The sequence below is a fragment of the Thermobia domestica genome, chromosome 5, assembly GCF_964235325.1.
Source record: "Thermobia domestica chromosome 5, izTheDome1.hap1.1, whole genome shotgun sequence".
Lineage (NCBI taxonomy): Eukaryota > Metazoa > Arthropoda > Insecta > Zygentoma > Lepismatidae > Thermobia > Thermobia domestica.
The window spans coordinates 207,118,428-207,136,296 of NC_137458.1; the positions used below are offsets into that span (position 1 = coordinate 207,118,428).

General features: G+C 34.7%; 1 protein-coding gene across 3 annotated transcripts in view; it reads left to right on the plus strand.

The window, feature by feature from the left end:
- LOC145686370 (BRISC and BRCA1-A complex member 2-like) overlaps positions 1-17,869 on the plus strand; it is a 39,641-nt gene that overhangs the window by 16,097 nt on the left and 5,675 nt on the right. For all 3 annotated transcript variants that reach the window (XM_081759636.1, XM_081759635.1, XM_081759634.1), the window contains one exon: positions 11,753-12,066. In XM_081759636.1, coding sequence (XP_081615762.1) covers positions 11,753-12,066 — 314 coding nt within the window. The remainder of the gene's footprint in view (positions 1-11,752; positions 12,067-17,869) is intronic.

Genomic DNA, 17,869 nt, shown 5'->3' on the forward strand with positions numbered 1-17,869 from the left:
TGAACATTAAAAAAAAATGTATGATTTTGTTAGTGTGATTTTTTTAACTATAGAAACTAGGTTCTCACACACTGTAAACAACTCAACCCAGCGATGTAAGTTAGTATTTAGGGAAAAAATACAACAGGTAGCGTTTTTACTTTCTATCTAGTCGGCACTTCAATTTTATGATAAAGAATATTTTGGTTTTATCGTCACGATTATATCCCAGTTTCGATCGATCATGATACACTGATGAGAAGAACAGAAGCTGCTGTGAACTAGTTAGAGAATATTAACAAAAAATTGGCTACTTACCAATGAATCCTCCCTTGAAAAATTTAAAGGTTTTGACGTTTCGGAACTCTCAGCTGGTTCCGTCCTCAGTGGCAAGGTAAAAAGGATTAATACGGAAAGGAGAAAAAAGAAATAAAACCAGTAATACTATACAAAAGTACTATATAAAAGTAACGTACAAAAAAGATCCTGAGATGAATAGAGCAGAATGATAAAAGAATGAACTGAATAAAAAAGAACGTGGTGTCTATGTTAGGCCACTATTGCCAGATCCAAAGTATGCATCAAAAGTAGGTACCCAAGTTCGATCAATGTTGCCAGTATCAAGGTTCAATGCAGGTTTGTATTTATGAATAAAGAACGATTCTTTAATTTCCCCCCCTTTTTTTTATTATTTTATTTTCTGAACCTATTACCTTAACCTGTTTTATATTATGTGAATGTTGTTTTAGATGAAGCGCTAAACCCGACATGCCTTCTTCATGTGACTTTTTTGATTGTCTAACATGTCCCTTCACACGCGGGTTAATGTTATGTTTAGTTTGACCAATGTATGAGGAATGACATTCGCAATGGACGCGGTAAATACCTGCCTTATTTAATGGATCGACAAAATAGCTTTTAAATCCAGTGAGATGTTTTTGTAAACTTTTGGGGGGAATACTTGAAGCAGATATGTTATACTTTGCAAAAATACATTGAATTTTTGTTGAAAGTTGTGGAAAATAAGGAATTCCAATCCAAGTTTTTGCTTCTTTGGAAGTTACTGTTTTGGGGACTTGCAGCGATCTACGTGTTTGATTAAACCATTTTTGTAAAGTACACAGCTTATAACCGTTTTCTTGTCCTATTTTATATAAAAACTGTATTTTTTTTGTTGAGATCTTTTTGACCGTCACAAATTAATAATGCTCTACAAAAGAAGTTCTTCCAAATATTGGCCTTGTACATTGGCGGATGAGCTGACTGTTGATGTATGTAAGTAGTGCCTGCATTGGGTTTTCGGTATACTTTTGTAATAAATTTATTATGTGATCGGGTAATCAATAGGTCTAGAAATGGAAGGCCGTTATCAGATTCACGTTCAAGGGTGAACTTCAGCCTAGGATGCTTGATTATTGAATTGTTCAAATATTTGTGTAAGTGTATTTTCGTTGCGAACAAGTAGTAGAATATCATCAGCATAACGGAAATATCTAACGTATTTAAATGTGTCCTGCCGTAAAATAGATGTTTCAATCTGATTTAAAACGATATTTGACAATATTGGGGATAATGTGTTACTCATGGCTAAGCTATCATTCTGAGAAAAGTAATGATCTTCAAATTGGAATATATTAGTTGTTAAACAAACCTCAAGTAATTGTAATAAAAAATTAGTTTCATAGGTAGAAACGCCATTTTGTAATAACCAGGATCGAGTACTATTGATAGTAAGTTCCAGTGGTATGGACGGATACATATCAACAACGTCTATGGAGGCAAGTAAAATGGTATTGGCATTTAGAAATGATGATAATTGTTGTTTTACGTCAAGACTGTTTTTTACAACATATTTAAAACCACTATTATAACTGCTAACATATCAGGTTTCAATCATCCAGCTTATTTACTATCAAAAATGGTTATATAAAAAAGTCAGTTACAATTCCTGAGCGTGGTTTTACAATGTCTGAATTCGACGTACCACTAATAAAAGTGGAAACACGCAAATATGAAAGCAAGGGGATAAGGTTCGAAATATCAATTCGCGATATTATTTTTCTTAAATCTTGTATAAAGTCGAAAGTCGTTCCAAACTTCGCTAAGTGAAAGCTTGCTACACTATCACGAGTAACGACTGACTAAGTTTGTACAGCAAGCCCAAAAGAAATTGATAAGAGAAACAATCAGAGAAAAACAAGTCCTAGTAAACCGTTTGAATCAGGAATGTTACAAGCTTTGGGTGAAGATTAATAAGATGTGTCCAAACTTCTTTTTGGACAAAATTTTACAGTTTTTCAATATAAAGTGGATAGAGTAATTAAAGGAAAAGAATTTAGGCTAAAAAAGAAAATGGAGAAATTGGGCAGTAATTGGAACACGAATCCTAAAAACAAAAATAAAACGGAAGTAAAGACATTGATATGTACGTTCAAAATTTAAGCTCAGTACCCTGAAATTCGAATTCTGTTTAGAATAGGTCTTAGGTTTAGCCTCAATCTGAACAAACCTCCAATAGGGAAATTCATTGCATCCATTGAAATAGGTGCTAAAATGTTAGACTAAAATTTCAGGCAACAATTCAGATTTGACTGTATAGCCGCTATACATACAGGTTTAAATACTCCTAGTTCCCGTAAAGCAGAAAAGGAAAAGAATTTTTACAATAGACTTATGAAAGATTTCAAGAACTGGCTTTCAGAACATAACAACTGGTGTATTAAGGCAGATAAAGGGAATAAATACGTCATTATCCCAAAAGATATGTACAAGGAAAGAAATCTTTGACAAAGTGCAAGGAAGTGATTTTGTCCGATTGCAGTCTAATCCCTTGCAAAAAGTTACAGCTCATACCAATAAGACCATCACCACATCTTTAATTTTAGATGATTCAACAAGGACAACTCTTAAAATATCTAATCCCGGAATATTTATTATATACGGCCTGCCAAAAATACGTAAGGTAGAAGTTCTGTTAGGCCTATTATATCAGGTCAACGCCATCCCACGTGTAAATTAGCTAAATGGTTTGTAAATTATTTTAAGTGCTTGAATATTCCCCTCGCTTATTGCGTAAAAAAAAAAAAAAAAAAAAAAAAAAAAAAAAATTGAGGTTAAACAACAAATTTGTAATTTAGTTAACGCAAATAACATAAAAATGGCATCAATTAATGTAGTTGACATGTATCCGTCTATTCTTTTGCGATTAGTTTATGAATCGGTTACTAACATCCTGTACAGTAAAAACCTCAGTACTCCAGAAGCGAATGAAATTCTTAACCTTCTTGAATGTTGCCTAAAATACAGTATTTTCTCATTCGAAGGCAATATATATCAGCAAGCTGTAGGTTTGGCTATGGGAAACCCATTATCACCATTTTGTTAGCTAATCTTGTACTTCATATGGTTGTAAGCAAATTTTGAAAGAACGGAAACTTGGTTCGATACGATATTATAGATATGTTGATGATGTACTTTTCTTGTACAAGAACGATTCACAACTGGATTACTTATTATAAGAATTAAATAACATTCATAAGAATTTGAAATTCACTGTTGAGAAAGAAAAGGACGGCAATTTTACATGTCTAGACCTTAATATAAGAAGGTATAACAACAAATTCATTACAAGTGTCCACAACAAGCCAACAGTAGGTACTCAGTACATTCATTATAAATCTACATATTCAGCAGGTATAAAGCAAATAATTTCAAGAGTTTCTTTGAGCGAGCCATACGTCTTACTTCCTTAAAAACCAGATTTACACACAGAGATTGAATACCTGATGAAGCGGGGCAGTCTGTACGGATACCCAGCTTCATTATTAAATAATTGATATAATCGGGTTAAAAGAAATGTAAGTTCTGATAAACCGAAACCGACATCAAGGATAAAAGATAGATAGGATTACCTATTTTTCCTAGATTGACAAATGCATTAAATAGAATTTACACACAATACGGTTTACGTACCCCTTTAAAACCACCTAAAACTTTAGAAAAGAATATAACCCAATTTAAGAGTTATTACACAGAACCCAATGAGCAATCGGGTATTTATGAAATAAAATGCATTTGCCAAGAGAGTCACATAGACAAAACGAAAAGAAATTTAAAAGTCTGAGTAAAGGAACACATTAGAGATTCGAAGGCGGAAAATCCGGTATCAGGTTTATATATATAAAAACGCAACACAGGGTAGAAGATTGAAATGAAGTAGAGAGACTGTTTTTTGAAAATCTATCTATTTATTTATTTAAAAAATAAGTAAAAGAAATGAATAGAGATACAAGTCATTTAAATTGACTCTGGTTTTCAGTCATTCGTACATACACATATGCAGAAAATACTTTTGATTTTAATAAAAGATTTACGTACATTCATATTTAAAAAAAAAAAAAAAAAAAAAAATGGCTACTTACCAATGAATCCTCCCTTAGATAACCTAAATATTTTTCGTACGTTTCGGAACTCAAAGCTGGTTCCGTCCTCAGTGGCAAGGTGAAAAGGATTAAAACGGGTAGGAGTTAAAAGGTGTAAAACAAGGAATATAATTCATCTTTCATTAATATCTTCATCATATATTCATCATTCTTTATTCATAAATACAAACCTGCTTTAAATCTGGATACTGGCAAAATTGATAGAATTTGGTTACCTACCTTTGATGCATATTTTGAGTCTGGCAAGAGTGACGTAACATAGGCACCGCGTTATCTCGATTCATCACTCCTTTTGCACTTCGCTCTGCTCGTCACATTTCAGAATCTAGTGGTATGTGTTCCTTGTTTCACACCTTTTATCTCCTATCCGTTTTAATCCTTTTCACCTTGCCACTGATGATGGAACCATCTTTGAGTTCCGAAACGTCTGAAAAATATTTAGGCTTTCCAAGGGAGTATTCGTTAGTAAATAGCCAATTTTTTGTTAATTTGAATCACCCTCTCATGCGCCCATACAATTGTAATTGTCATTTACATTCATGTTTCGTGAGTTCTCTTGTAGACCTTCTAGATGGTTTGAGATATGAGGAAATTTCACTATGAACTACACATGATTTGTGACATCTTTAATTTTAAATTTATTTATTTTGGCTTAAAGTATTATAAAAAATATCTGGTTTATACCAGCTTACCTAGGCGTTTCTTGAAACAGATTGTCACATGCGACAAAAAGTTGGTGTTAAAAAAAATAAGAAAATATAATAAATAAAAGATGGAAATTAAAGCGGAATGGAAAGCGTTAAGAAGAAATACTGTAAACAGTAATAAAATAAATTAGAAAACCAGGGCTGGTTGGCGCGTTGTTCTTAAACATTTTTTTTTTTTTTTAATTAATTTACAATCCTTTCCCCCTTATAGTCATTTTTCTTTTCATTTATTACTACTTCACTTTCGTGGCTCCTACCGATTGATCTGCCACATTAGGTTAATATTCCTCCACTAAATTTAATCTACTTACAGCATGGTAATACTACCATATGACAATGTGACCCTGCATTTTAACATAGCGCCAAACCGGACGGTTCTCAGCTTCTTCTGTTCTTATTTTTCACAGATGAGAACTGCTGAATTAACATCAGTTAAGCTTCTCGATCACGCGCTTTAGTTTTTGTTGCATCATGTACGTATCCGCGCAGACTCACAAAGAGTTATTATAAGCCTGCAAAATTTCTTTTTCTAAAATCCCCTAGTGAAAGACATTTTTGTGATATGTCATCAGCTACAGCTAGCACTTGTTGTTTGCTGAATGCCAAGAAACATCGGCATTTGAGGATATGAGCGTGCTGCCACAGCAGTCAAGCACAGTGCATTGGCAGATGATGCTACGGAGCACCCTTTTCCTTGCTCGGATCTCCGTAACTGTTTCAGTTAACGGATGTACTCTTACTTACTAGCAAATTAGAACCAGGCCAACGAAAATAAGCTCCATTCTCTGAAACCTTTTGGCAACTGGCAGACGTGGCCACAAAGTAATCCTGATTTGATTGCGTATACACATTCTCAGTTCATACATTCCTATTTAGCTCATGACGCTAATCATCCGTATTGTGAATGGCCCACCAAATATTCGACACACACTAGCAGAATGTCGAGAATACTCAAACCACAGAGAACGTATAAGAATCGTAATGTTATCTGGGGGCAATGGTATCGTTATTGACCATATTTTTACCTTTATTCATGAGATTGGCATAGTTAACGTTCTATATTTTTTTTATTCGAGCTTCTTTTGAATAATTATTTTGTTATTATGTATTTTCTGTTTAGTTTTTCATTCTTTAAGCCTTTTTAACCACCTTTGCGTTAATTTTTATAGTCTTTTATTTCAATTTTTATAGTCTTTTATTTTTTTAATATCTTAATTTATAGAGTTTATATGAACTACTTCTTTGTCGAACTTGTGATACGAATTTTTAATGTGCAGCAGTGTCGGCCATTAGCTTTATCGTGACGGTCAGAAATACCTTAGCTGCTAACGTTGTTGTTAAACCACGACCAATCAATCAACAAACCAATGAAATAAGGAGGAAGAGAAGTAGGAAAAGATGAAAAATTAAAGAATAGAAAAATAGGTGCAAAGCGTCCAGTTCGGCTAAAATGCAGAATATGAGAGTGCTACCTAGGTTGATAGTGAAGTTATTTTAGTGAAGCAGCATAAAATTAGTAGAACGGATTATTGATAGAAGTACAGGTGGCACAATGATTGAGTATGAGATAAAAATATTGGTTGGTTGGGTGATTTGGAAATGAAATGAAATCAAATCTTTGAATTTTACGTCCCACTGTTATCTCGGTTAGGCTAAAGGAGATAGTGGTGATGAGAAATGAATGAAAAGGTGGAATGAAGGAAGTGGGAGAACCCCGAGAAAACCCACGAGCACGGTGTTTGTCCACATTGGTTAATTTGGAGTTTAGCCTCCCATTCGGCACCAAGGCCATATGAGACGTGGACCTACAACTTAACGTGGGATACAAACCACATGAGCTCCACCAGGAATCGAACCCCGGTTTCCGCGCCGAAAGCGCGTACATTAACCATATAGCCACGAGGAAACTAAAATAAATAACGGAAATTGTGCAGTTGTGTGTGATAATAGAAGATAAACAAACAATAACTAAAAAATAGAAATTGTAAATGAACAAAGAAATTAATAATAATAAACTGTTAGAAACAAGAGTGTGAATTTTACCTCCTGTGCCGTAAAAATGATAATCTTAAGAACACAAGCAACTCTTTAATATCTGCCCCAGCTCGCGCCGTGTGGACTTTGTGGTGGACAAACACCGTGCTCGTGGGTTTTCTCGGGGTTCTCCCGTTTCCTTCCACTTTCTTCATTCCACCATTTCATTCATTTCTCATCATCACCGTCTCCTTTAGCCTAACCGGCATAATCGTGGGACGTAAAACTCAAAGATTTCATTTCATTCTTTAAAATCTGCAGATATTATGCAGTGTAATCAAATATAGTGTGTATCCCAACTCCATAGCCTAGTAATTAGATCATTGGACTCATATTCGCGTGACCTCAGGTTAGATTCTCGGTCAATATTCCAATTTTTGGTGTCCGCTCAGCGTCGTGAGGCAAACTGGGAAGTCACGTGATTGAAAAACGTGACAGTCACTGTCTGGAAGCTCCTGATGCACCTATTAGAAGGAGAGCAGCGCAACGCAACGCAGTGATTACGCGTTCGTTGCTAGGTTAGACTTAATTCCATCAGTTGCTATAGATAGCGTTGGAGCAAGGTCGAGTCCGTTAAGGAGTGTTACACTGGTGCACAGAGCACACACACAAATACATACAGTGTGTACCCCAATTTGAAATATGATCTTTGAAGAGATTAAACGTACTTATTTTTAACCATAATTGTGCTTTTCAACTGTTTTAATCATGATAACAGAGATCTCCCCTTCTTCCGCAAGATCCATAAGGCAATTCCTTAACAAAAATTCTTATTTACATGCCCTACAAAAAAGTTATTACAATTTTTAAGGTTACTAAATGGGTCTGATCTCCAGTACCTCTCCTCTCCTTGGTACGTCTATGATTTAAAAGTGTTTTCGTGTATAAATTATACAGAATGTAATTTATACTTTTTAGCTGTAAAATGCTTCAAATGTTTCATCTGCTTGTTTGGTTTTTCAACGCCCCTAAAGATTCAGTGACCACTTTGCATTGTGAATCCGCTCGTGAGCACCGCTAATTACAAGACAAAACGTACTCGTAATTTATATAGTGTATTGTTTTTGCGTCTCATGATTATGCCGTGGAGATGAATAAATCAATCTTCACAAGGAATCGAACCTAGAAGAATGGCAAGCGTATCAGAGTAAACCGGCTCAGCACCTACGATTTGATAGCTTCGAAGGATTTTTTCTCATTTGTGTTTTTGTGTGTGTTATATATCCGAATGTTTGAATTCATGGGGATATGTCCACATCACGTCTTAATTTTATCTCTCCCACCCTCGTGTCACGAATAATGAGAAGTAACTTTGATCATATTGCTCAGAAAAAAAAAAAAAAAAATGAGTCAATGCAGTTCGCAATATTTATGAGAAAATAAAGCATTTGGTGAAGTGAAATGAATTACATAATACTATTGATTTTGTTTTTAAATATCCGAGCTCATAGACCCCCTCCGCAGAATTTACAGCAATCCGCAGATCACTCATTTGGATCCCGCGACTGCCTATTCTGGTTAAGGTATTTACGAGATTTCTCTTTATATATAATCATTGGATATCTTCCTTGTAAAATTCTCTCCCTTGCATCATTGCTAATATTTTCTAGTGTAAAATGCTTTGTAATTGCATTTGGAAGTTTGAATTCACTGGAACTTCCTCGTACACAAGGGAGGATCCGCTTCATGAAAGAGAAAAATCGTAGTTCCGGGATTTTGTAGTGAAGTGCATTTAGATATTGACAATTATAATAATAATAAAATATTCCTGATAGCTATTTAACACTTAGGTTGTACTTTAATCCATTGAAACAACCGTAGTAAATACTACAAACCCCTATTTAGCCTTTAAAACAAGGATTAAGTGCATCTGGTGTAAATTTCAATGTAAGCATTCAGAACATTATGATTATATTGTTGTACTAAGATTTTATATTCTGTATACTTGAATCAAGTAGTAGTTTAGTAAATTTCATTTAAAATGAGGATTGAGTGCATCTGTTACGAACTTTAATGTAAACACTGAGGATTATAATTATCATGAATATATTGTTATACGATGATTTTATATTCTATATATTTGAGTCAAGTAGTAGTTCAGTAAATTTAAATAGTAGATCAGTGAATGTAGTACTAACTTTGTAACTTGTAGTAGTAGTTTTGTAATTTTAACAGTAGTTCGATAAATTTTAGCAGTAGTTTCAAATGAGAGGAGAAAACCCCAACAGAAAATACTGGTCCTCTAAGTTGAGACCTAACGTCAGGTTGGCAACCGGTTGTAAAAACAATTGTCAAATCAAATATGGATCGAAAAAGGAATTTGAGTGAGAAAAAGGCTGGGGCGTACCACAGAAGGACGCGCAGCCCGATCGTCTTAAGGCCGTGAGAAGTTAGCAAGGGCTACTCCTTAACAATGGATGGAAGGGCCTAAAGAAGCGAGTCCAGAAACAGTAGAAAACCCGTGGAATGTTGGGACCTTTACATGTAGGAGTTACGAGTTATCGGAAACACTGACAAGAAGAATAAGCATAGCATGCATCCAGGAGACTAAATGAAAGGGTTCAAAATCAAAGGAAATAGGAAATAAATACAAGCTTATATACACGGGGAACAACAACAGAAAGAATGGCGTTTGAATTGTCTTGAATAAGAATATGGAGGAGAAATTGATGAACGTGAAAAGAGCAAGCGACAGAATTACGGTAATGAAGCTCGTGCTAGGAGAAAGAGAAAGTTTAAGAATCAACCATGAAAGGTACTAATTTATTTCGAAACCAAGATGGATCAAGTGGAAACTTATCTGACGACAAACTTGATACACGAGAATTTATCAAACTCGTGGAATGGTTTGCAAATTCGAAGAGAGAGAAAATAAGAAAGTGAGGGCCTAAATTTTAGAAGGGACTGCCATCTTCGAACTTAGAAGGAAGCCGAGAAATTGCAACGAAAAGTATTCTGTGTTGTTGCTGTTCGTAAATTTTGTGCTTCTCTACGTCTTCGCGGAAAACTATAATAACCACCTGCTATTTTCACTTTGTAATATAACTAGTGCTGGTGCAATAAATGTACGTTTTCATGTAATTAAGTAGGAAATTAATATATGTATTTGTTCTATTTCACCATTTACATATTTGATTGGAAAGGATGATCAATTACTGTTTAAAGTCTCATTTCATATTCAAATGTCCTTTTTATTACTTCCATATGGAACAGTGTCTATCAGCTACTTTTGATAATTTTCTTTGGGCTTGTTCTAGTAGAAGAGAAAGTGAAAAGTCATTTTTGTGTGAGTTTACTTACTTTGCTTGTAATGCTTTTTTCCCTACAAGATCAGTGAGTGTTTATTTTCATGTAAACTTTCAAACTCAGTTAATTGAATTGGCATATTCAGCACAGTCTTTTAAATTCGAAGTTCAAGACGACACGAAAAATAATTCGAATTACCCAAAAATATACATTATTAAATACCTAGCGAACAAAACTATTGTACCTACGTATAAAAGTAATATTCAGTACAGTTTAGCTTTAAGGGAACATATTATTTGCGTGAAATAATACCGCAAGCAAACAAATGGCATGTATTCGTACATAGATTAAGACATACGTACCATGGAAAAATGCAGTAGCACATACCTTAAATTAACACACAAACATATAATACATACACGAATAATGACTTTGTGTGCTCTCACTTTAAGAGGCCTCATCCCGGCGAAATTAAAATACCGCTTATTTTACAGTAATTATGTGATATCTTGAAATAGATAAAAAGATAATCGAAATGTGGAACAAGAGCGCCCTAGACAATATTATTTTGTGTGAGGAACCGTTATCACAAGTCACCTAGTGGCTTTCCGTTTTCAGTCGTTTGGAAACGCGAAAATAAATGCCGATTTTCAAAATGGCTCGAAATCGAAAGCAGATAAGTGAGTCGTGATAACGGTACCTCACGCAAAATAATATTGTCCAGGGCGCTCTTGTTCCACATTTCAATGATCTTTTATCTATTTGAAGATAGCACATAATTACTGTAAAATTAGCGATATTTTAATTTCGCTGCGATGAGGCCTCGTAAGAATTCCGTGATCTTCGATTGGTTTGAATTGATTGCTTTTACACTACCAACAAAACTTTAAATTTCATTTATTGCATGTATTACGTTATGAGTGACATTTGGTGACATTCAGTAGATCATCACATCCAAAATTTTCAACGATTTCGGATATTTCAGACGAGGTTGGCACACGGCTTCTTTGCTTCATCGCTGATCTCGCCTTTATCCTCTTAATCATCAGAGAGACTGTGTTTTTACGTCACTCTTCCCCACGGCTGTCTCTGTATAATTGAAAACCAATTTCAGCATTTTTTGCGTTTGCAGTCAGCCCAACACTGAAAATTCTTGTATTGTATCACTTCGAATTATCCAAACAAGATTTTCAGAAGTTTCATTTGCCCAAGATATTTTTATTTTATTTTTATTTATTTATTTATTTATTTATTTTTTTGCCATTGTTTTCAATATAATTTTTAAGGTGAATAGCCTTTCGTTCGAATTATCCAAAGTTCAAACTAACTTTGCTATATTTTCAGGAATTTGTGCTGGGAACATCAGAATGGTTGACATATATACAGGAAGGACTACTTTAGAGAGAGTACAAAATGGTGATCGTTTCAAGGTTATTATACCATTTGCTGGACAGTCTGTCACTTGGGAAGTATTGTTCAACAGTCATATGCCTCAGGTTCCACCAGATTTTTGCTTTGATGATAGCTCATTTTTAGCTGATCCAGAACCAGAAATTTTGGAAGAACATGTTCCAAGCCTAGCAAACTGGGATCCAGAAGATCCAAAGTCTCTTGTACGAGTGATAAGAGAATTGCTCACTTTATACAGAAAGCACCAGGTAAAACTTTTCCTTTTCATTTCATTAGTTTCGCTTAGCATGCATGCCTCTCTCGAATGTAATTACCAGAAGAAAGCAAATAGGATTCAAAGTATTTAATAGGTTTAGTTTTGTAATAGCAAGGTAGAGAACATGATTTGGCTTAACATCTGGATAAGGATACAATCTGGCACATTTAAGGTTATGTGCCATGGGAATCCTAATCATTTATATTTCTAATAATTTCGGATGCCAATTCTGTTCCTTCGACAACCAGCACATTTTATTTAATATATTTACATTTTATTCAGTTTAGTTGACTAAGAGATATTTGAGAGAGTATTTGACCAACTCTCACAATACTATATGAAAATTCTATTAGGGGATTTCAGTGCAAAGGTAGGGCGAGAAGATATTTTCAAACCTATTATAGGGAATGAAAGTTTGAATAAGAAAAGTAATGACAGCGGTGTTACATAATTCACCGTGTAATACGGTGTAGTAATGACAACGTGTAATAACGATTACGACTGAAATTTAAGTTGACAAAAGCTATAACTTGCTGGATTCCAGAGGTTGCTGCATGTGAGGAAGGGGTGATCCGCTTCAAGGAACTTTTAACTATATTGGTTGAAAGCAATTGGTTTGATGACCACACAGCTGATGTCGCTGCTCGGCAGTATTGTTCTGTAATCAGTGATCCAAATACCAGAACACGTCTTGAATCTTTTGATAAAAAGTGTTACAGGCTTGACAGATTGTGGTCTAATGTCATTTCTGTCCACAAAGGAGAGACAGATGCCTTGATGAAGATTCTCCATTCTACATTAATACTCTCTCACGGAAATGCAAATGTGGAAAGAGACTTTGGATGCACAGGGAACTGTGTATGACACCATCAGATACAATGGGGAAGTCAGGAACTTAAAAATCACAAAATCTCTTCTGAATGCTGTCCGTTCTGCTAGACAGAATTATCAAGCTGCTTTGGATGAGAAAAGGAAGAAGAAAGTGTGTGAAGATGAAAAAAGACATGAACAGGAAAAGAACGAAGTTGTTAATCAAAGAGCCAGAAAGTAAAAAGGCTGAGATAGAAGCAGATGCAAGGAAAGCTGAAAGTGATACTCACACTGAACTTGAAAAGGCCTATTCAAAACTCACATAACATGAATTTTAGGTGTATGGATCAGTCAAAGAAGTTTCAGTGACATTATTTTCTACAATTCTTCCCTTTATTACGAGAATACATTTTTTTTTTTTTTTTTTGAGTGTGAATCTAGTAGTTACGCAATTCGTTGAATCTGTGCATATTCATTTGATAATAAATTTAACTATACATGGAACACTGAAAGCAATCTATTCAGTATTTGTTTGTTTCGTTTTGTTTAAATTGTGGAAAATGAAACATTGTTTTATTTGGTGTAACTATAAGCATATCATCAGACTGTGAATGGACATGATATATCGGGTGTCAAGAAAGAAAAACAGAAAGAAAGAAGAAAAAAAAAGGTCAGTCGACAAATTTCGGGAAGTAAATCTTCCTATGAAAAGAAACAGAAAAACCTTCGTTATACTGCCCTCAAGGTACAGTAGGGCAACTGTCCCATTAATTGACAGTATAAGAACAATCTTTGACAAATTGCATGTTCTTTCACCCTTTAAATGGGCCTGTCTTACTGATCTCTCGTATAGTTACGAAGGCATCCTTCCTTCAGGCATACACACCGCCATGAAAATAATAGACGGATAATTATTATTTTTTAATATATGTATATGAAAGGTTGTTCATTGTACCAGAAATTGACACTGTGATTTGAGAGAATCACCAGTAATTGACACATCGTGACCCAGTAATTGACATCTCTTAATATCTTATTCCAATGAACCATATAATTTTCTACTAACTTTCCAAGCTGATTTATAAGTTTATATTTACATAAACATATGTTTATTTCTTTCTCTAATAGAGCTATTACAGTATTTTTGTATACAGCGGATGTTAATACTGAAATAATACAAATATTCATAGCACAGAAAAAGAAAATTTACTGAAAAATTCACTTTATGACTAAGAAGCCATGGGTAAAATACAGAGTCAGGCAAAAGTTTGGATACACCCTTATAAAAGTCAGACGGTATGAGGAATCATAATGTCGTTTGGTATGGGGTGTCTATAATTGGAGCCACAACTTATAGGGGTTATGGCGACAGCGGCGGCCATCTTGGATTTGGGTTACGTTTTTGAAATGGGGAGAGGGTCATGTCAAATATCATTTGACATTGTCTTTTTCTGGGGAATAGACCTGTGCAATCCGTTTTGCGAAATCTTTATTTGTGTAGGAGTTATGACCTGTTAAAATTTGGGACACTTGTCAGAGTCGGCATTACAGCATATACTCAATATGACCTCCATTGCGCTGGATACACAACTGGAGTCTATTTTGTCAGTCCTGCTACACACGTCACAGGGTCTGTGGGTCTACAGAGGCACATTGGTTATATATTCGTAAAAGGGTTCTCCAGTCATTCATCCCGACGAAGTTTTTCTTATTGGCCAGTCGTCAGGCACATTTTGCACAACTCACCTGGAATGCGAGCATACGGGAACACTATAAATGGCAGGACAGTACCATTGGTACACACAATGAGAGATACGGTGATGCAGTCTTTATCTGAATCTTAAATTATGTTATACCTGTTTTTTTCTCCTCGTGGTTCAATCACTTTAATAGTCTCTGGATTCAACTGGAATGCGGCTTCGTCGCTGTTGAAAACACTAGAGGAACCCTGAAGAACTTCAGTCAGCTTTCTGTCTTCCATTTATGGTTGTATTTCGTTACACTAGTTACGAATTTGCTGTTCGGAGACATTCACACGCTGGCTTGTGAGCTGCGCAGGTATTCATTTAGCTAATTCGAGGTGACGCCCCATAAATGATTCATACCAATGACGGCCAGGTTTTCATGAATAGATTTTGACGTTTAGAATTCAAGACAATTTTCTGCACTGTTACTAGAAGATCATTCGTTAACGGGAAACCACGCTTTGCAATCGAAAGTACCCAATCAACAATACGGTTTTCTTCGGTCTCAGTAACTACTGTCTGTTGCCTCATTTTCCTACCCTCTGGAGTCCTTCCTGAACACTTGTATTAATAAGGTTGTTCTAGGAACCTCGAACTGTTTTCTTGCAGTTGCATATGACATTCTACTCTCTCTGTTGCGATTGCCTTCGACGTTGCACTTTGAGTATTCGAAGAAAGGTTTCGATTTACGTGGAATTACATTTGATGGTTTCGTCTTCTAGGCTTATCCATGGTTGGCAATTGTAAAGAAACAAAGTAGAAACTTTCTTTAGTTTAATCAGTGTAAACCATTTACAGTATGCATAGATTTTTTTAAACTTAATGGTTACTGTAGGCTACTCTACCCGTGGCAACGTGCCAAGTAAGAGTAATGCAAATTAAGGGAAGGCACTTGCTTAAAAGTCACACTTAACGCTCAAACAGACAAAGAAAAATAAAGAAAAAGACGTAGGGTGACTTAACCCCGTACCAAGAGGTATTTACCACTTCCAGAAAAAAATTAAAAAGCAAGGTCGGTTCTCTATTAATCACAAAGGTGTCAACCAAGGACCTTTCGAATTATAACAAATCACACTAACAACTCAGGTGTGCCTTGGTAAATAGTTCGTACAATTCTTCTGCAGTAGCCTAGTAATTGACACCCCTTGTCAACTACTGGGATTTTATAAGAAATAGTGTTTTTAACTTTATTAGTCAACTTAACTCCAAGGAAATACGCGGTATACAAATTTCTACTGATATTTATTGAACTTAGGCAAATCACTAGTAATTGACAGGGGATGTCAATTACTGGTTATTGCAGATAACCTGTGACCAATAATTGACACACACACACCCTGAAAACTTGGTTTTACTTTCAAAAAGCTATATTTATTGGTGTAGTCTGATTTCTTAGTTCTTCAATTACCTCTAAACATCTTTAACTCGTCAGTTTTTATTATGATCATTTTGATATGCACCAGATACAGAAACAACCTACCTTAAAATAAACCGTCACTAGAAGTCTGAAAAAACAGTTCATTTCTCACTTTCCATCAATGTTCTGCTACTTTTGAAGTACTACTACCGAGTGGCAAATATTAGCAGTAGTGTAGGATTGACAACACTACAAAGGAATAAAAGATGACAGCATTTGCTCGTACCTAGCCCCGCAGTCTTGTTGTGGCGAGAAAAAGACGACAGTGTCAATTACTGGTGCACTGTCAATTACTGGGACAGTTACCCTATATAGATATAAATAGTGCATTTTTTTTAATTTTTTTTTTTTATTTATTCAGAGCCTATAGTAATGTGGAACTCATGAAATAACTTTCTGTCTGTTTGTCTCTCTCTCTGTTTGTGTATGTGACAGAATATTCTAGTAGTTATGTGATTTTGTTAAATCTGTCTTATACGTTTGGTGTAATATATATAAATGGTTAACATATTTTTACTTATAACTTAAGCCCGGAACAGTCGAAGCAAATAAATCCATAAACTAGAATGTTATACTTAATCAATACATTGGTGTATACCTACTTTTGGGCCATTATATATATGTACCTGTTCAGACCCTAGAGTAATGTGGAATCTATGAAATAACTTCCATACAAAAGTCCTTGAAAAATGTTACTATGATGCTGGAAAACCTGGAAATATGCGTGAATTTTATCTTACCGTTTCAGTGGTCATCCTGATAAAATCAGTAGAACTTGTATGAAAATCAGAAAAAAATCATAATCATTTTTAACATTTTCGAATTTTTTTTACAAAGCATAATTTCACATTCTTTATATTACGGAAAATTTGTTTTATTTCATATTATTATTATTATTATTTAGTAGTAGTAGTAGTAGTAGTAGTAGTAGTAGTAGTAGTAGTAGTAGTAGTAGTAGTAGTAGTAGTAGTAGTAGTAGTAGTAGTAGTAGTAGTAGTAGTAGTAGTAGTAGTAGTAGTAGTAGTAGTAGTAGTAGTAGTAGTAGTAGTAGTAGTAGTAGTAGTAGTAGTAGTAGTAGTAGTAGTAGTAGTAGTAGTAGTAGTAGTAGTAGTAGTAGTAGTAGTAGTAGTAGTAGTAGTAGTAGTAGTAGTAGTAGTAGTAGTAGTAGTAGTAGTAGTAGTAGTAGTAGTAGTAGTAGTAGTAGTAGTAGTAGTAATAATAATAATAATAATAATAATAATAATAATAATAATAATAATAATAATAATAATAATAATAATAATAATAATTAGAGTTGATAAATTCTCGGAATGATCTGTAGAGTTAGCATTAATGTCAGATCAGTTGTTAGAAAACGTATCTTCTTAGGTACTGTATAAACATGTATACATTAGGTATATTACTTTTTTTCAAATTTAAAAGCCTGGGGTGGTAAACAATGAATATTTGATTGCAAACCTCAAAAATGTCTTTGATTTTGTTTAATTGTAAAAAAAAAAAAAAAAAAAAAAAAGCTCCCGCACCTACATTGATGTTTTAGCATTAAAAGAAAATTCGTCTACTTACACAGTCTGCATTTGGCACTGAATATTTTATACAGTACATTAGCAAAAGGTTTTTAAATTTGTAAATTACTGTGAATGAACTTGCTGTTGAGATATTTGTCACTTTTGCAAGTGTTGTGACTGTGAATGAACTTGCATCACTTTCACAGCTCTCTCGGCTACCATATTTGAGTGCGGCACATCCAACACAGAACGTTGTTTTATCCAGTGAGCGGAAAAACACTTTAAAGCTTTAGGACACTTTAGGTCGGAGATAGC